General features: G+C 40.1%; 1 protein-coding gene across 5 annotated transcripts in view; it reads left to right on the forward strand.

Moving 5' to 3' along the window:
* Positions 1-20,665, forward strand: part of arhgap9 (Rho GTPase activating protein 9) — a 45,491-nt gene that overhangs the window by 16,958 nt on the left and 7,868 nt on the right. For 4 of the 5 annotated variants that reach the window (XM_082533039.1, XM_082533043.1, XM_082533041.1 and 1 more), the window contains exons 5-16: positions 5,413-5,664; positions 7,401-7,490; positions 11,508-11,573; positions 13,397-13,540; positions 13,702-13,800; positions 14,695-14,756; positions 14,871-14,958; positions 15,668-15,763; positions 16,243-16,341; positions 18,537-18,642; positions 19,041-19,160; positions 19,620-19,718. In XM_082533039.1, the coding sequence (XP_082389165.1) occupies positions 5,413-5,664; positions 7,401-7,490; positions 11,508-11,573; positions 13,397-13,540; positions 13,702-13,800; positions 14,695-14,756; positions 14,871-14,958; positions 15,668-15,763; positions 16,243-16,341; positions 18,537-18,642; positions 19,041-19,160; positions 19,620-19,718 (1,321 nt within the window). The remainder of the gene's footprint in view (positions 1-5,412; positions 5,665-7,400; positions 7,491-11,507; positions 11,574-13,396; positions 13,541-13,701; positions 13,801-14,694; positions 14,757-14,870; positions 14,959-15,667; positions 15,764-16,242; positions 16,342-18,536; positions 18,643-19,040; positions 19,161-19,619; positions 19,719-20,665) is intronic. The other variant, XM_082533042.1, reaches the window with a different exon arrangement.

Genomic DNA, 20,665 nt, shown 5'->3' on the forward strand with positions numbered 1-20,665 from the left:
GTCATATCTCCGTTTAATTGGTGATTCTAAATGGGTCATAGGTAAATGTGCGCGCGACTGGTTTTCTGTCTGTCCTGCAACAGGCTGCCAACCTGTCTAGGGTGTACCCTACCTATCCCTGGGATAGGATCCAGCTATTGCTGTGACTAATCAAGTAAAATTGGAATAAATCAAACACAACAATATAAAAGATTAAAAGACAAATTGTAAGATTTATAGCTGCGTCTGCTACATTCTTTCCATCAATGTTAAAGACAGCTGGATAAAGTGTAGCAAAGGACAGCATCGGCACCTTTAACTTTGACCCCGTGTATGGGGTAATTACTGATGTCTGTACTATACTGTTGGAATTTTTTTCATTTAGCTGAATTCATCTGATAAAATATATGATTTCAATATTAGTAGAAGCAAACAACTACAGGAATACCACAGGACGATAAAAATAGAAAAATCCTAATGCGTCTTTTTTGAATCCCACATAATGATTAAGATCAGCTGCGGCAACAGTGGCTAGTTTTTATTTATATTAGTGTTTGACCTTAATAATCCTCCTAGAGCAGCAATCAAGTTGTGGTGACGCCAGAGCTTCCCAGTGTTACATCAGAAGGTATTACACAAGGCCTTGTTGGTGAGACAAATACTCAAGGTTATTCTTCTGCAAGTGGGAAACTCCCACAGCTTAGCATCCCAACTGTCTGTCCAAATAGACTTTTCCTCCGACTGAACCGTGCTTCCACAAGACACTTGTAACTGTGGGTACATGTGATCTCAGTGGAAATGACAGTCCTCCCTTTTTTGTTTTTTATCTCCAATCTCTCTTCCAGCCAGTCTGTCTCCGTGTCTATTCCTCTCACTCTCTGAGGACCATGTTCTTTCGAGCCTTTAATACCAGTAAGCAGGATTATTGCAGCCACATTCAGGTCATAACTCCCTGTTTATCAACCAGAAAACACTCTCTAACCACACATTCCTGCCAGGCCTCCTTGTAAGTGCTGCCACAGTGATGATGAATTTCAGCTTAATTTATCTTTTTGTCCTGCAGGGGCGAGAAATCTATTTAAACAGTATTTTTATGGTAATTTGTTTGAGGCATTAGATATTGCTTCATTACAAACCACAAGATAATTACTGTGATTGATTGTTGTACATGGTGTTCAAAAGCAATTGGCATTGATATGGTGCCATAATGCTTTCCACATGTATGTAGGCTTTCCAGAGAATTGTGGAATGTGCCTGCAAGCCTTTGAAGTGATGCTGACTCATAAGCTGAAACTCACTGTCACATTTAGCCTATATGTGTTCCATGGTGTTATGGTCAGGGCTCAGCAGAGGTCATTTGCATACGTGGAGAAGCAGTGGGTCAGCAGAGGCAACAATAAGAGATTTCGTATGATGCTACACGCTGGAAAAAATAATGCACATGAGATAAAATAAGATCAAAACTCTGTTATGAGATTCGTCAAATACAACTTACCACATGCAATCATGTGGAAAAGAGCGTTTTCACACCACTCTATGTTTTTCACCACACCATGAAAAACTAAGTACGCCCTTTTTCCTTCTATAGGAAATAACAGGGCAAGTAGGAGCCAACTGCTGCTAACCAAATACACTTGATCAGCAAGTGTGAACACCCCTATAAAAAGCAGAACTTCATGGCAATATAATTACAAAACGACTGAAAAATATGGGCGTCTGCAGAAAGGAACATGTTAGCGCAGCTTTGCTTTGCAAACTTGCATCTGATAACCCTACAAGGTTTCTGCATCAGTATACTTTGGAGTGGTGGCCATAATGCACAGTACCACATTTGGTAAAAACTAAAAGCAGCATATCAGCACCAACACTTTATAGCAGGTGTCAAGCATGGCGGTGGAGAGGTGATGATTTGGGTTTATTCTGCAGACACAGGATCTTGCAGTTACTAAGCTGAAGATGAACTCATCTGTTTACCAAAATATGCTCGAGTCAAACGTGAGGCCCTCTGTCTGACAGCTAAAATGTGGCTGAAATTGGCTCATGCAATAGGAAGATGATTTCCAAACACACCAGCAAATCTACAACAACACCGAAAAGGAAAAGGAGCAATAGTCTGAACACCACATACAGTCATGCACAGCTGCATCATCCACTGTCTAGACTTTTGTACCCACAGAAACTCGACCGTTCAAGCAAAGCGCGGGTGCACAAATTATACCACGTTCCTACATTTAACTGCATTCATAAATTCACATCTGCAACAATTTCATTCCCGAAACTTTTCCCAGCCGCAGAAACGAACCATCAAAATTTAAATGTTACACAAATTAGTTGCTGCACCAAGCACATTTTTACAACACGTCAGTCCTTATATATTTAGTACAAGTGCTTACTTCTCTTTCATGGTTATGTTATTTTGTGATAGCGTCATAGCGAGCGACCAACTCTTAATATTTGTCCACTGAGTATAACTAGAGATGATGATGAGGAGGTGGTGTAAAATAAAGAGAAAGAGAGAAAGAAATGATGCACAACAGTGTCTTATGTTCAAACAGCTCAACAATATACACTACAGGTGATGTCACTGGTGTGACAGTTTCACTTTAATAGATAAAAACAATGGTTGCAAAACATATTTATGATTAATAACACTGATAACGGCTCTTTTGGGGTAGGGATAGCTCAGTAGGTAGAGTGGTTGCCCCATGATCCACTGAATCCACCGAACTGATCTTGAGGTACCCCTGAGCGAGGTACCGTCCCTCCACACTGTTCCCCAGGCGCCCAATGGCTGCCCACTGCTTCACTGAGTGAATGGGTTAAATGCAGAGAGGAATTTCCCCACGGGGATCAATAAAGTATACTTTCTTTCTTTTGTGCAGTTTATAAATCAAGCAAGTAGGAGACACGAGAGAGAAATCAATTAGGTCTGATATAATTACTTTTCATTTTAAGGCAAAACAAAATGTCAAAAAGTGTTTTGGGAATATGGGATTGGATTCATGTTGTCTTTATTCTTGATTTTCTTGTTTGAGAATTCATTTACTTGCTGAATACATTTAATGTGCATGTTCAGGCTTCTGCTACAGCACAGGATCACAGTAGTAAAACATGGCTCTGTTTGACTTTGTTAAGAAAGATGTTTTGCTATATCTGCTGAGGTAGACAGAAGTAAGCAGTGGGACAGGAAGCTTCGGGTGACACAAAGGCTCACTACTGCCCCCTGGAGTAAACTACCATCACGTTGCTCATCACACACACCATGCTCCTTCAGTTAATAACTGAAAGGCAGTGTTACGTAACAGGGATCAACCAGCTTGTAAGTCAATCAGTTTCTGAATTATGCTTCAGCTATATTTGATACAAAAATGATCTTTAGTGCTTCAAATTCATTTAAGTGGATTTATAGATCTCCTTCTCTTGTAACTGCTTCTTTAGTGCTCTCTGCCAGGGTGAGTGCAGATTATTACAATGGCAGGTTATTCTGTAATAAGAGGATTAATTTTTTTCTGTTTATTGCTTTATATGGGATTTCAGTCTCTTCTTGTCTCTTCTGTATGGGATTTCTGACTGCCTTTGTTGAAGCCACAACAATCTGCTGTTAGTCGTTTCCAGTCTGTGCACTTATTTTTTATTCATACGCCATAGTTGAGTTGTTGAGTAAGAATACTTGAGTAACAATTTGGAGTAAAATGCAGACATTTTAGGCATTAAAAGTTAAATAAGGATGCCTCCAAAAGTCAGTTAACTTCATACTAGTCATGGTAAAAAGAAAGCATACCCTCTTTCATTTCTTTAAGTTCTTTTAAAGGTTTACATACGAAGACATCATGAAAAAAAAAAGTTTTTACCAGGTCTTAAAATGAGGTAAATGAAGCCTGAGATGATCAACAACATATGACATATTGTGCTATGTCATGATTTATAACTAACCCAAAATACAGAAGCAGTGTGTGGGGAAAAAAAAAACATGACTCAGTTGCTTGTGGAACCACTTTTAGCAGCAGTAAGTTGAAGTAGTTGTTTTCTGTATGACTTTATCAGTGTCTCACATGATTTGGAGGAATTTCAGCCGTCGCTTCTTTAGGGCATCGCTTCAGTTTGTTGAGGTTTGTGGGCATTCGTTTTTGCACAGCTCTCTTAAGGTCTCACCACAGCATTTTAATCAGGTTGCGCTCTTGACTTTGACATTCTGACATTCTGTTATAATTTGCTGGTGAGCTTGGGGTCATCATCCTGTTGACCCAGTCTCAGTGAACATTTAGTTGTTGGACAGATGGCCTTACGTTTGACTCAAGCATGCTTTGGTATTCAGAAGCTTTCATGTCATCTCAGTGACTGCAAGGTGTGAAGGTCCTGTGACTTGAAAACAAGACCAAATGACCACGCCTCCACTACTGTGCTGACAGCTGGTATGAGGTGTTTGATTTTTTCTACATGTGGCACTTATGTGCATTATGACCAGACATCTCCAATTTTTGTTTTGTCTGTTCGAAGGACATTGTTGCAGAGGCTTGTGGTTTTATCGGCCGTCACTGAGGCTTGTAGAGTGTGGCGCTTTGGGGACAATTTGCTGGGACGTGCACCAAGATTGTAGCATTGTTTTAACACTCACCAGAATGCTCCAGACCTTCTTGCCGATGACCACTTAATCAAGTGTGTCTGATTAGCACCACCTATCTGCGACTTATCCTCTTAATTCCTATGAAAATGGGAAGGGTGTGCACACTACTTCTGCATTTTAGTTTAGCTTTTGTTAAAAGAATAATCCCACTCTAATATGTCAGGTTTTGTATTACATCTGAGGTTGTATTTAGAAAATTTTTGAATATTTTTTGCCACGATATGTAAAACCTGAGAATTTACCATTTTACCTTTAATGTATGGAATTAATGTTAAATGGTAAAGACTTGTGTAGAAAAACAAGAGTAAACAGTGATTGTATGAATGGGTGAATGAGGCAAGTTGTATAAAGTACTTTGAGTGCTCAGGGTAGAAAAGTGCTACATAGGAACCGTTTACATTACATTCTATTTTTTTCTTACTATTTTATTTTCCGTTTGATTAATTTATTTAGTTCATGTTTTTATTAATTTGCATTTTAAATCTTTGCATATTAATCTTTAATTTCATTAGCAGATTTTGGCAGTTTCTGTCTTACATAAAGCATCCTGTGCGATGTGGTACTTATATATGATCCTCCTGCCAGATAAACTCAACTACTGTACACAATATGTCTGTGAAGGTTGTGTTTTGGTTTGAGGCAGAGTTCCTCAAGTTCCTTCATAATGCAATATTTATTCCTTCCTGAGCAACTTTTACATTTAAATTTCACATTTTTCCTTCTTATACACTTTTCACTTTGGCTCTCTTTCTCTACTTCCTTCCCTCTTATCTTTTCTCCTTTCCCTTGTTATTATTTATACATAAAAGGTTCCAACAGAGTCTTATCTCTCCCAGCTGTCCTGGCAGGACTCTCCACTTTATACTGAAAAGCAGACAGAGAAGCGTCAGTCACAGCCAGAGCCACCTAGCCCCGCTCCAGGTGAGCAGCCTCTTCAGATCTTGGGCCTATGGGAGCAGTACTGTGACGCGACCACAGGCAGATGGTACTATGTCAACAGCATTACCAAAGAAAGGTCCTGGAAACCTCCTCGCCGGGCCCGTGGTCAATATACCAACCAGGTAAAATATCCATCTCAACAGGAAATCCTTCAGTGTTCACTCTTCCTCCCTTAATCCAGTTTCCAGAGTTTAATGAAAGTGTCTTCTCATAAGAGAGACCATAGAAGAGGGTCAGGGTGTACAAATGAAAGAGAATGCTCATTTATATGCTCAAATGGTTTGACTGTATCAGCACTAAAAGGGACCTTTTCATTAAAAAAAGGCTTGGTTGTCATTTTTTCTTTTTACGTAGACAGAGCATTGAAGACACGGCGATCACACATCCACAGCAGGAGAGATCGATACTATGCATGTTCTCTCGTTGGCAAATGGTCACATTGAACTTAAAATTATCTGGTGTTTTCTTGTGATCCAAAAACTTTCCAGAAGTCCTTTTCCCCATACAGAAGCAGTGGCATTGTGCTGGGTATTTTGAGGGTTTTTCGTTTCTTTTTTTTTAATTATAATTTTACATAGGTTCATAGGTTTATTGTTACATTTGATTTTCTTGCTCAGTACCTTGGTTAGGATTCTGTGAGTTCCATTGCTTGTTTGCTAGTGTTTCCCTGTGGCATGACCCCAGCATGCCCACCATTGGTTGTTTCCCTGCTGGTAACACATCACTCATCTACATTCATTTATGATACGCACGTTGCGTGGGTATACAGTACAAAGCCCTTAGTGTCTCAAATAAGTGTTCAGCTACTTCCTGTTTTATTTTGTCACCAAAATAAAACGTACTTCTTGGAAAGCACAACTTATGTCTTGTGATTTGCTTTTCGTTTTACTTCCCGTCTCATTATCCTCGATCAGACTCACCTGTTTCTTTTTCCTTCTCGTTAATTCTCTGATTCCTGATTTACCTTGATTTTGTAACATTTTGGGGTCTTCTTGCCTCTGTTTCAGATTTTAGTTTTTGGACTTTAATCAACTAAATAAGCAGCTCTCTTTGTGCTGTTGAACTCTGCCTTTAACTTCTTTAACTTCAACATGACAAGCTCTGCAGAAAATTTTGGTTACATTCATGTTTACTTGTCTCTTCTTGTAGAAATACTATAAGTGAAAAACTGTTTAGTACATGCAGAGTCTCCACAGGTAAACGTGTGTTTCATACTGAAACTGTGCCAGAAACGCTTTCCAGAACTATGCAGTTTTTTCTGAAAGTGAAATGAGGAATTGCACGTTTAATATTAAGCCGCAGCAACTAACTGGTTAGCTTGGACTAATGTACACGAGAAAACAAGAAGAAGCCAAATGACACTGTGAACCTGACTCTGTCTAAATGTAACAAAGTCCACACACCTTTTTGTTTGTTCACTTTGTGCAGTAAATTAAAAAGAATGTTTATGAGGATTATTTGCTCAGCTGTTTATTGGCTTATTTCCTGGAAATGTCCTTTGTTTTTTCCCTTTAACCAGTCAAGCATTTCACTTTGCATGAAACAGCATTTGCTGTCAGTTTAATTTTTACATTAAGTAGTTTCAGTTGTGAAATCTTATCCTCAGCACGTTTATTTTTCAAAATATAGCAAAAGATAAATAAATAAATAAATAAAAATGAGAAAATACCATTTGCTACTTGCCGTAGAGAGCAGTCTGACAAAAGGTCCCAACTTTATTACATTTTATTATCATTATTTAAAACTGTGAATGGGTATTTATAATAACATTGGAGGCCAATCTTTTAATATTCATAATAGGTAGTTTAAGAAAGGCCCTTCCTGTTTCATATCATATACTTTTTTGCCCCTTTGGTAGGCCGGTCCAGGACAACCTCAGACGTTACCCAGGGACACCAGCCATCTGTCACTATCCCTTACTGCAGCAGGAAATGGAACAACGCACAGGGTAAGTATACTGTCCTTCTGGGGAGGCAGTAACATCCAAGTATATTGAAGCCATTTCATTTAAAACCTATTAGCTTAATTTATAGTGACACAACTTTGATGCTGCTTGTAATCCTAGAGTAGGTTTGTGAGTTGAGATGCTGAGCAATGAAGAAAATAAATAAATCATTGGGCATGGTCAACAACAATAAACGGTGCTCAGTTGGTACTTCAGGGTTAAAAGTGTGCTAAGAAAATATTCCCCACCCCGTTACACAACCACCGACACCAGTCTGAATCATTGATCCAAGGCTGGATGAGTCACTGCTGATATTTATACTACATTCTGACCTTACTATCTGAATATCACAACAGAAATTAAGCCTCATCACACCAGGCAATCTTTTCCAATTCTCTACTGTCCAGATTTGCTGAGCTCATGTAAATTGTTGAGTTTACACAAACTCAGTTTTAGTTTCTTGTTCTTAGCTGACAGGAGTACAGCCTGTTATGGTAGCAGAAGGGGTTGATTTAAGTTTAGCCAATTATGCCTTCATGTTTTGCACATCTCCGGCTTGTTCCCAGTTACTCGGCTCCTGCTATTTTTAGAAAGCTTCCTGGAAATCAATTTCTCATCAGTTGCACATGTACATTTTGGATTTGACCATGGACCTCAACTTTGGAATTTGCATGCCCTTATTTAAACATGCAGGTGTATATGTGCAATCGACCAGTGGCCTGTCCAGCACGTACCCTGCCTCTCGGCCTGTGTCAGCAGGGACAGGCTCCAGCAACCCTGCAAATCTGAATTGTTTGAGTGGATGAAAATGGATGGAACCACGGTCTGCCCTACTGACCAGAAAGTGGGTCTCAAACTTCAAAAAGGAAATCCAACTTAAAGCTTTGCTGTTTTAATACTGTGGATGTGATCCACTGAGCATCGCAAATGAGCAACTTCCAGGAAGAAATCCAAAAATAGAGGGAGATCTGGAATGTGAGGTGCACAGTGAGACATCTATCCAGGGACAGTCAGCCAAATTTAAATCATGTATTATTTTATTAATTTTAGTTTTTTAAAAGCAGAATCACGGAGAATGTGGATTGTATATCATACACACCGCTCTCACCTCTCTCACATGGATATATTATGCGTCAACCAGAATGCACAAGATCAGCATCGTGCTCCAGATTAAAGCAGGCAGACATGCAGCCATAGGCAGCCCCCAAGGTCATAAAAAGGAGATTATATCTTTCTTGTTGTTTCATTGTTACTGACCAAATCTGTCCGTCTATCTAGATATCTGGCTATCTAGTTAGCTGTCTAACTATTTATTACATGCCCTCTCACACCCTTTCTCTCAAATGATGTGTTTCATTGGGCTCAACTCTGAAGGCAATGACAAGCTAACGCCTCTTGATGTGCCGCAAATGAGCACATGCTATTAGGGCCGCACGGAGACAGACAGAAAAGCGTTTTCAACCCAAAACATTACAAAACAGGACTAAATTTAAACCACTCAGTGAAACTTACCATCTGCCTCAAACCACCTCCTGAACTCACAGATGTCGTCAGAGTAAAAACTTTCAGGGCATCATTCATTTCATCTTCATGTTACACACAAGGAGGATTTATACTGTTCAAATGAGGAAGTAACTTTGTTGTCTATAGCAAAGGTTTTTTTTCAGTTTAGGCAACAGATGTCAGTGTCTGAAATTGACATGTTCCCTGGATCTGTGACGACATCTACGTGGTGAAGCAAGGCAAGCAGCCTGATGCAGATTATTAGAGATAAGCATTTTGCATCTAAAGGTTGCGTTGCCTCACTGTTGCGTCAGTGTTTCAAATTTAATGTTGCTCATCAAAAAAATACCCACATGATCAAAGCAGTGATCCCCCCCCCCCCTTCAAGTCAGTTTGAGATGCATACTGTTGACCTATATGTGTCACATTTTATTCTGGGGTACATATACAACCCAACAGGAACTGCACCCGTGACACGTGTCAATGCATACTGCATGCCGCACAGGTTTATGACCCAGGTGTTAAAAGCCAAGTGGCCCATATTATTTGTTGGCCCAGATCATTCTAAAAGTCTAGTCTTTTAATTTTTAAAAGCCTTTTTAACACAGCTCATCTGTTAAAGACAGAAGCATTACGTGTATTTTTTCTTTTTTCCCCCTAGTACTTTCTAACTACCTTGACAAAAATCTGTAAATGATGAAGATAATTATACACATGACGATTTTCTGAGTCTTGCTTGTAGGGATTTGCTTCTGCGTTGTTTCATGTGAATTCTCTGAGTCAGATGAAATAGTTAATTTGATGACATCACCCTGGGAATTTTGAAAATCCCAGGGTGATGTTTCAGGGTGATGATGGTCGTTTCACTGCTTCATTTTGCAGATACACTCTTTTGCTGTGTCTTCGCTGGTTGCACAAAACATTTTATGAAATGTGATGAATTACTATTGATAAAAACTAGCAGTTACCAAAGTTTTCAGAAGGCAGACCTCAAACATCTCCTCAACAGCACTATCTGTCATGTCACAGATGTCAGATGTGGTCTTGTAAATGTAGTACAGATTACTGAACATTATTGAACATTAATTAAACATTTAGGGTGGTGGATGTCCAGCTACGTCTCAGTGTTCGTTTGTTTGCTTCTGGTTGCGTTTGTAATGCCATGAGTCGTGATGCGAGAAACAGTTTTTTGTAATTATAGTGTTGCATACTGTGTCTGTTTGGCTTGAGGCACATCACGTATCACTTTCAACAGTTCCACTTACTGTTTTTAATTTCTTATTAATTTGTAAAATGTTTAAACAACTGTCAGACTCATACTATAAAGCTATAAGTCCAAATATGCAGAACTAGCAAGAAACCACAGAACTGTGAACTTTTTTACTCTTTGTACTTTTTCATATATAATGGAGAGTTGTTACACATGGTTGTTGCTTCTTGCTGAAAAAGCCACACTCTGATCTTGCAAACAAAAACTGTTGGGCAGCTGTATTTGTGTCAAAGTTAGCAAAGTCCTGGTATGAATATTGAGCTGAGAACACACCTTCCTGTCTGAGCTGTTATAAACGAGGCTGTCTGTATCGCCTGATAAAGCTAGCTTCCCTCTAGAATGGGGAAGTAGTCATGAGCTGAGGCACAAGGGACAGATGAATGGTTTTCACATTTTTACACTCAGGCGAAAGAGCGTCACGGTATGAAAGGACAGAACGCTGAGAGCTTTAACTCGACAGATAAGACACAGAAACACGAGCTGGCCCGGACGGTACAGCTGGATACAGTCATCCAGTCAGAATGAGCACCTACGCTGTGAGTTACTTTTCTGTGTGTTCTACATTCTACTGTTGGAGCTTTGGCAGCTCATGTGAAGTTACCCAATTGTCGATTGTGGCGATATCACTTACTCATATTATCCTAATGAGAGGTGATGGTTCTGATTTTGTTATACTCACAAAAAGCACATTTGACTGTGTTTTTTTGGGTCGGTGTGAACCCCGTTCAGTATCTAGGAGCCTTTGTGTCTGAGTTAAATGAGTGCTACACGATTAACGTGTAACTCTTACTGAGTAATATCTGCCTCTTATTAACGTAAAATGAACAGGGACACGTGTGCCTGTAAATACGTCTGAGCAGCGATAGTAAAAAAGCATTTATGTGTTTTATCTGGCAGGATGTGAGCAGGGCAGAGGAAAATAGTTTGAGTGCGGTTAGATGAGTGTTGCCCTGGGTTCATTTGTACAGTTAACTGAACGATCGTATCGGTATCCTGTTTTTTAACATGGGTGTGATATTTGCCCAAACTGCTGGTTGCCTCTCTTCAATAGTGACAAGTACAGTTTTCTCAGTTTTTACATTTTTGTTATTGATTCTTAATTTGATCATTCTCTGCAGAAAATAAAATGGGCTGTTATTTTATTTGAAATTAAATATATATGTATACATATGGTAACTATACTAATCCGCCTTTGTCTTCTTGCCTCCCTCTATCTTGCTCCTTTCTCTCCTTGTGTTTCTCGTTAGCTGTCACCTGATTTCCTCTTTGGGAGCCACCAGAGGAATGCTGACAATGGCTGGCAGATGAACCAGGTAAAACTTCTCTCTACCTGCTGCGCTCACCAGAGGGTATCTAATGCATTTCACCTTGACTTTCACATTATAAAACAAGTCAAAGACTAAAGCGCCCTTTACTTGCTTTACATACTCTCCCTGCACAACAGGATGCATTTGGTTAACAAAATGGGACATCATAGAACTTTTGGTGACTTTGTCTCCCATCTCGACTTTGTCACTTTGTGAGATAAAATCCTGCTTCATGGTTTGCGTGCATACAGCATCTGCTTGGCCTGACTCTTCGTCTTTAGAAGAAACCTTTAGATGACAGCCCTTCCTTGCCTTGTGCTTTTCCTTTGCAGGCCCGACTGTTAACATATTCCTGAGCATTTTGTCAGCGTTTTAAGGGCTTTTGGTGGAGGGTGTTTTCCTCATGAAAATCAATGAACTCAAGTCATTAGATTTGCAAAAAGTGCATCTGAGCTGTATTACTGTAGAATATATTAAAGTTATTGCCAGCTATGCTCTTTAGATTCTCAGAGATCAGCATTTATGCATATTAAGGTGGTGAAATAGCAATTCTTGGTGTAAAAAGAAAAGCTGTTACCCAAGCAGGTCTTACTGCAACATGTTGCATCACAGTGGGGTGTGGGTGCACTTGGTTTAAAGCCCTTTTAAAGGCCTACTCTTAGCAAAGAAGCAGATTTGGCTCTTAGTGCTAATCCTCCACATGAGGAGATGGCAAACATTAGGAGGGATATTTAGTCTGATTGTTGGAACTAGGTTACATGGATTGGGAAGTAAACTCAATTGTGGCTTTTGCTGCATGAAAAGTTAAAGTAGTGTGAATTTGTGCATCCGTTGTTTTTGTACACACAAGGGATTGTAAGCCTCAGCAGTTTGTCTGTTAAGTGCAGAGGCACGTATTGTGCCTCATTGTGTCTCTGGCAAACTCATTTGTCCCCATCTGTGTAAAAAGTTCAGTGTGGATGCTCATTGTGTATATACAATTAAATTCTGACCTCAACCTAACACAACAGAGAGAACTGAGAGTCAAAGGCTAAACCTCTCAGAGAGCTGATGCTGGGATACATCCGTATAATTTGCTGCTGCAGAGTGAGGTGAAGGATATGCAAATGGACAAATGATGGCAATAAAATATCTATTTTACATCTTTTTATAGACTTTTATGCATCTCTGTCAGAGAAAAGTGCAAAGATCAGAATCGTTATCTTGACAAAATATATTTGTCAACAAGGCCACTGTGGGTGCCAGCCCAGCTCACAGGTTGAATGGGTTAAATGCAGCCGTGTGACCCTAACCTGACACCCGTTGCTGCATGTCTGTCCAAACTCTTTGTTTCTCTCCCTGCATTTCTGTCTGTTCTTCACTGTGCTTCAAATAAAAGCGAAAAAGCCCCCCATAAAACAAGCCCACTGCAGCTGACTTGAATTACTACTTTCAGTGTCAGTATGGTTAAACTTTAAAGGTGAAGACCCAATAAAGAGATATCTTTATCATAGCACCTATGAACAGTGAAGATCAGAAGTGTGATGAAGCAGGCTGACTGATTGCGACTCCAGGCTTTGTGTGGCTGATGTTTTTCTGTTTTATTTAAACTACTAAGCATTAATAAAGAGTCATAGTTGACCTTTGAAAAGCCCTTCAGGGCCTTTGTACTGTTGTACTGTGGTTGCACATTCAGTTATTCAGAGCTACACAAGTATATCAGCTCTCAGAGGCTTTAAGTACACCATTTACAGATGTGAAAAAAATAAAATAATAGTTCAGCAAATTGCTCTTTCCTTTGGTTGTATGTTCCACCCTTTCACAACTCTCCTGAACATTTGACCTTGAAGAGCATGCAGCGTGCCGCCTCCTCTGACACCCTGAGCACGATGGCATTTAGTGACACCAGAACCCAGTGCGATGATTCTGCACCCCTGCATGATGTCAAGCAGCAACTCAACCACTCCCAGTCCATGATCCTGCCCGACAACAAGGTATTCGCCTCCCGAGCACACGCTCCACACAAGCTCATAAAGTGTTTTGACAGAGAGAAAGAGGAAACGGAGATACCCGTCAACAAATAGTTATCGCACAAAACATATGCACATACACAAACGGACAGCTGAGCAGATGACCACTGCTTCCTGTTTTTCAGCTGGTCCAGCAGTGCAGAGATTACTCCCGCAATGTGACCAACATCGTTGTGGAGCCTCCGTCTCCTGCGAGCTCACCGGACAGTGATGGCTGCACACCGGTGAGAAAACTCCACCTGCTAATTTAAAGCTGAAGTGAAAGCATATTTCCATATATATATTTATATTTTTTTAAGGACTTGGAGAACGTGCTACTAGTTGCTTCTCTCAGCGCAGCAAGCGCTGAAGTTTTGGCTTTCACAGGACAACGAGGCTCTAAGAAATCCAGCGCTGTCAGCCAAATAATTCTTCCTAAAGCGTAAAACTGCAATGCTTATTTTCTAATAATAACAGGTTGATTTTTTAAAAAGTGGTTCTCCATAACGCATTCCTTTGTTTGCCTTAATGACAATCAACCTTTTCTTTTACTGCATGTGAGGTAGCTGGAGGTTATCCCAGCCATCATAGTGTGAGGGGTGGGTTGCACCCTGTACACATCAGGTGCATGTGCTCTTATTTGCAGGTGTTCTCTTGGTTTACTAACATTTTTCTCATAAAACAGAGCAATTCTAATTTTTGAGTATTATTTTTTTTCTACCACAGTTCATTTGCAGAAGAAGTTTAGGTTTGTAGGTCATCACTGCTTTTATACGCATACCATATTCAACACTTATGAGCCGTAAGTTCATCAATACCAGTAAATTTGTTCTTTTACCTTAAACGGGGCCATACCGCAGTGGGAGATTTTAAAGCATTTCCCCTCCTCCTATTTCTTGAATGATGCAACAGCCAAGTTTAATGCGTTTGCAAAGGATGCTGTAATATTACACAGAGGAAAATCCTGCTGTGGTGCTGTAATGTTAAAATTCAACTTGCCCTCACACACTTCTTTGTGCTCTTTTTTTTATTTACTGCACTCCTGCTTTTTCTGAGCAATGCTGCCAACGTGACACTGTAAATATCTCTGAATACTGCAGATGTTAATGTGCTTTTAAACCCTTTTAATGTGTTTCTAGGAGCTGGAGAAAGCGGGCCTGCTGAACAAGACAAAAATTGCAGAAGGTGGCCGAAAACTGAGGTGAGGCGGCTCTTAGAGAAGATGAAAAAATCATTTTTTTTGATTAATTCAGCAAGTATGATTTTGCTAAGTGAATCCCAGCTTATGAGTACATGCATTCTTGTTGGGTTGCAGGAAAAATTGGAGCCCTTCCTGGGTGGTGTTAGTGGGGAACAGTTTGGTTTTCTTCAAGGACCCCAAATCACAGACACCTTCTAGTTGGGTAAGAGCACAGACAGACTCTTTAATTAAGTATTTTAGAAAATGAATACTATTATTAGTTATTGTTTCATAAGAACGCATATGTTGTATTCCTGGGGGTTAAAAAGCTTGTATAACTAGATGAACAAGATATTATAGAGGCCAAATTTTTTGATGCCTTGGTATATTTTTTTTATGTCCCTAGCCCACCAAAAAGAAGGCCTTTTATTGCTTGTCTAAACCTGGCTTGAGTGCCTGGATGTGGATTTGTTCATGGCATTGTTTGGTGATTCATTCGTTCTTTTTACCATTATTTCTTTCTACAAGCACCGGTGGTTTAGGGAACACCAGGAGCACTCCTACTATTGATTTTTCCCAGTTATCCAACACTTATGAATATTTTTTCTGTTTTCTTTAGATGCCAGGATTTTTAAGCCTCCACAGTTGCCATCATGTTTTGGTTTTTCTTATGTTCATCCCATTCTTGTAAAAGCCTGCTCTTTCTAACAGTCATTGGTAGTTGTAGCCTCCTGTGTTAAACAGCAGTTTTTAATATTTTTGTTCACTGTGCTGTTAAAGTTAAAGAGGTCATGCAGACCAGTTACAGGTGTTATATGTGAAGGTTGGGCAATACAGGCTGCACAACAAAATCCAATTTTTAGAAACAAAAAGTGGTCAATTCAGGCAACTGAGTCATGAGAGTAAAAGAAAAATGTGTTTCTTATACGCAGAAACCGGGAAACAGTCGTCCTGAGAGCAGTGTGGATTTAAGAGGAGCAAAACTGCACTGGGCCAACGAGCTGTCCAGCAAGAAGAACGTCTTCAAGGTAAGAAACAAAACCCCCAAAAAGTGAAATAAAGATTGCAAAACCTGCAAGAAACTTTGACAGACCTGTGGTTTCATCCTCTTAAAATCTTTCTCAAGAATTTTTTTATTTCTGTGATCCTGGAAACGAAACACGTCAGTTTCCTTAGCAAAATGTTCCTTTGCGCTGATACACTGGGAATATACACTGGGGCTATTCTGTCAGCAGTGAGGGAAGCGAGAATGGGAAGCTTTCTTTCGCCAGCTCGGTGACCCATTCTGACGAAGAGGAAGCAGTAAAAATATTTTTAAAGAGAAATCTGATAAACTGATGAGCTAATTATAACATTACGGTCAAGCTACTACAACACGTCCAAATAATTAACTTACATGTCAACTTTTGTTAAAGTGGATTCACACAGATGAGTGGGAAAGCCAGTGGAGAGTGGGACAGTGCGTCTGGAGTTAACATGGGTCAAATGTTTTGTTTTGTTTTGTTAGTTGAGGACTGTGACAGGCAACGAGTTTCTTCTGCAGTCAGAGACGGACTCGCTGATCAGAGAGTGGTACAGCACCATCCAGAATGTCATCGACAGGCTGGTGAGAAACACACATTCACTCACAGACACACACAGCTGGACAACACAACCCTGTGGGTTTAAATATTACTGTCAGTATGTCTGTCGTTTGCCTTTAGCTACAATATGCATGCTGTTGCTCACTTTGCTCATGCATTTGGAAAATTTTACCTGTAACCTCCTGTGTTTTTTACTTTATTAAACAATGGTGTTGTTTTGTGTTATGCTGTTTAATAAACCCTCTGTCTCATATGAGGACATCAAGGTTTTTAAAGGAAAAAAACCCTGTTGTTCAAAGATGATGGTTAGTTTTTAAACTTTTAAATAGGAGAAACTGAAAATGTATCCCAAGAAAGAAGTCATGCCTGAAGAGGTTAAATACTTCTGTTCCATTTCTAAATGTTGGTCTTTTATGACTTACGTAAAGCACTTAAAAATAATCTTTGTCTTGTAGAAAAGCTTCACTGCGGGAAGTTTGCAAAAAATGTTTTTTTTTTTAATGATTCATGTGTCCTAACATAGTTGTTTCCTTTGAACAATGACTGACTTTCCATTCTGCATTTAGTAAAATCATCTGTTCTATATTTGTCGGTGCGTAAATATTTTTCCGTGAGCTTTCTAAAACCTACTTAAGTGGGCTAATACACCTATGTGCAATGTTTTCATGTGTCTGAGCGAACACACAAACTCCAAGTGGTCCCTTGGACCACTGTGAGCAACAGCAGACGTGTGCACTGTGGTCACGCCAGCATCGAATCCATCCAAGTTACATGGTTTATTAAAGTAATCAAATTACAGCATTTACATTTATGTTAGACTACTTTTAATTAACTGCTTTAGCCCACTTACAATGAAAATTAAAAAGCAATCTTGTTCATGACCTGTGTAGTATGTTAACACTATTGGAAGTAAAAATCACTTGAACTCCAATTTTGAAAACACAACTTTCTTCTTTTATTTTATTTTATTTTATTTTATTTTTATAAAGCGCTGACTTGTATTATGAGTCTGTGGTCTGGGAGAGAATCCTGTAACTCTCTGTCTGCAAAATACAGTATATAATAATGAATGTTGGGCAATTAATTATACAGTTACTTCTTCAAAAAAAGTTACTGAGTTTTGCAAACAACAAAGTTTTTTGCAGCTGTTTACCTAAAAATGCAGCCAAGTGCGGTTTTTTAAATAAACATTTCAAACTATTTACAGAACAATCAGCTGCTCTGCATCAAATCTGATGCCACACAGATTATTTGTGCCGCTCCAAAAAATAATTTGTCCACTATGAGATAAAGGAGAACAACAGCCTGATACCTGCAGGCCTGACAACAGCAGATGTATCACTGCTGTAACACCTGTGACATTCAGCAGTCGCCTCATTGTTCTGACACACAACAAAACTATTGACTACACTCACACTAACTACACAATATTTGCGTAAAACGTCACAAATCTCTCACATCTCAAAACACCGCCGTCACTTCTAAAACTTCCCCCTTCCTAAAAAACTAAATGCTATGTTGCCATATCATTTTTTGATTGGTCGACATGGTACATTTTTCCACCAGTAGGAAAGGGTGGGGGTGTTTTGGTTTCGTCTTTGCTCACAGGTGGAGAGCGCTTTCCTTATAAAACGCAGTTTTTACCGTTTCTTCCCGCAGTAAATATAAACAACGACAGTATTCAGGAAGAAAACCAAACATTGCAAATATTTTTATCATAACTCTGGTTTTACGTGGCCGATCAACACAATTTAAAAACTGGTATAAAGTCCACACTTTTCCCGTCAGTTGTTCCGTCTGTCCTGCTCACATCTCCAATGGTTGTACACGTTGTCATTAACGTGGCTTCACTCCACATCAGCCACGCCGCTTTGCCAGGTAAAACACCGGTGTCGGCACACAAGGACGCTGTCATAGCCTGTCAACGACGTTGATTAGCTGCGTATATACGAATGTGAATCGCATTATTGGCTGGACTATGGGATAAGGTGGCATCGTTCTAATCCCATACGGGAGCAGCCAGTCACTGACTGACTAACACTGCAAAACTGAATTGTTGAAATTTTAATTTTAATTTCAATTCAGGTTAGATTTTTTTTTCTGTGCGCAGAGACCGTGCCAGCAGTGCGCAATTGCGCCTGCGCCCAGCTTAGAGGGAACATTGCACGTGCATCTCTGTAATGTCATTAACACACTGCTCCCTCTGGCTGCTTTTCAGGACCGTGAGAATCCGTTAGACAACGTCCTTCTGTACTCTCTGAGGAGGGCGGGCAGCGTGGAGATGCTGGACCAAAGCGGTGACGAGGACGACAGGCGACCATCTCGTAAGCCATCCTCACCTGATGCCTCGCTTCTTTCCCTGATGCCACCATCTAAAAGCCCTCCCTGCCCCCCACTCCACTTTAATCACATCCTTTCTCTCCATCATCATCATCATCATCACTGTTTTTTCTAAACTTCCACACAGGCTTCTTGCATCCCTCCATCCTGTCTTCCATCCTCTCCTCTATCCAGCCCACTTACATTTTCACCCATCCTCCCTGGCAGATAATCCCCTCGTCCGTCCTCTCCCACCTCCGCCGTCGGCCCGCCCTCCCGCTTTTCATTCTCACCACCATCCCCTCTCATCTGCTTTCCTGCCCCACAGCCGAATGCCCCACACTGACCTCCTCCTCTTCCTTCTCTTTCCCTTCCTCCTCCTCCCGCTTCCCTCCTTCTGCAGTCCCTCGCTCGACGTCCAACCTGGAAAACACAGAGAGGAAAAGAGTGAAGACGCGGCTGAAGAAGCTGATCCTAAAGAGACCTCCTCTACAGGCCCTGCAGGAGAAAGGGCTCATTAAAGGTGAGATTTCTTTTTGAAGTCGCAGACCATTTAAATGCAAGTATCCTTTATTCAGCAGTATACAGGGTGAATCACAAAGTACATGTTCTCTTTGGCTTAGTTATTAATATTACACGGCTGTGCTCTTACAGCAGAAACTGTTGCCTTTTAACTGAATTCCATCAGAGATAGGCAGCCAGGAAGTCTCAGCATTTATCTATAGTCCAACGATAGTATACAAGTATACAGCACAGGGCATGAGTTGCATTGCATCATCCAGTCTGAGTTAACTTTTCTGGTGGGAACGGAGTCAAACATGAAGGTTTTCTCCCAGAGTGAACAGAAAACTTATCAGTAAATTAACTTGGAGCTCTTACATCATGTCTTGGTTGAAAAAAAAAATGTGCATGCAATCATCTGAGAAACACGTCTAAACAGACATAAAAAGCATGTTTGTGTCCACCTGTCATCGGCCCTCAGATCAGGTGTTTGGATGCAGTCTGGAGATGCTCTGTGAGAGGGAGAGAAGCACCGTCCCTCGCTTCGTCAGACTTTGTACTGAAGCTGTGGAAAGGAGAGGTACAGTCGCTGCAAACACACCTCCTGCTAATTTGATTCCCAACTCAAAGTGAACACATGAGAAATCACCCTCAGCCCTGTTTTGAGCGCAGTTTGACAGCAACTCTGAGCTCACGGTCCTCACAGTTCTTTGGCAGAGCTCACCAAACACAAAGTCACTGATTGCCCGACAGAAAGCAGACACGAAATGTTCAGATTCGCAGAAGAGATCTTGACAGCTTTGCAGCCTGAAAAAGATCTAAATGAGAGAAAATTGAGTTGTTTAGAGGCTGTTAAGAAACAATGCAGCGATAAATATTTAAGACACGGGAGAAAATGTGTGTGTTTTAGGGCTTTAAAAACCAGTTTGTGATGAATAAATAAAGATCTCTTGGGAGCAATACTTTCAGATCAAGACTTTTAACTATGTTTAAGGGTATGGAACAAACTTTAGGACAAAGTAAGCCAAACTTTACTGATAATTTCTGCACATATCATATATAATAATGAAATTAAGAGCATCTGATCTTTTCCCAAGTGTTAGGTATACAGGTTGCCATACTACTAGTTAAAGCAGGATGAAAAATACCCACCTTTTTCTTCGTCTTACCAACTTTTCAAAGCCTGTATGAATTCATTTGAATGTCAGAGATGACTAAGATATTATAATGAGCAATTTATTCACATCTGAGAAGCTTGGACCAGTTGATGATTATTTTAAGTGGTTACATAATTAACTGATTCTTCATATTTAAAACAGATTGTAAAGCAATGTGTGGTTTTGGATTATAGTTTAATCTGAATAAATAAGTTGCTGGATAACAAAAATATTTTTCTAACTTAGAAATGTATCCCGTTCACCAGGCCAGCTTTAGCCAGTAACCAGCTGCAGATTTAGATTTCATGTGACTGAGTGAAGTCAGTTCCAGCAACATGAAACATTAAGTGTTAGCGAGTGACTGTGAAGC

This window comes from Aulonocara stuartgranti (assembly GCF_965226115.1).
Source record: "Aulonocara stuartgranti genome assembly, chromosome: 5".
NCBI lineage: Eukaryota > Metazoa > Chordata > Actinopteri > Cichliformes > Cichlidae > Aulonocara > Aulonocara stuartgranti.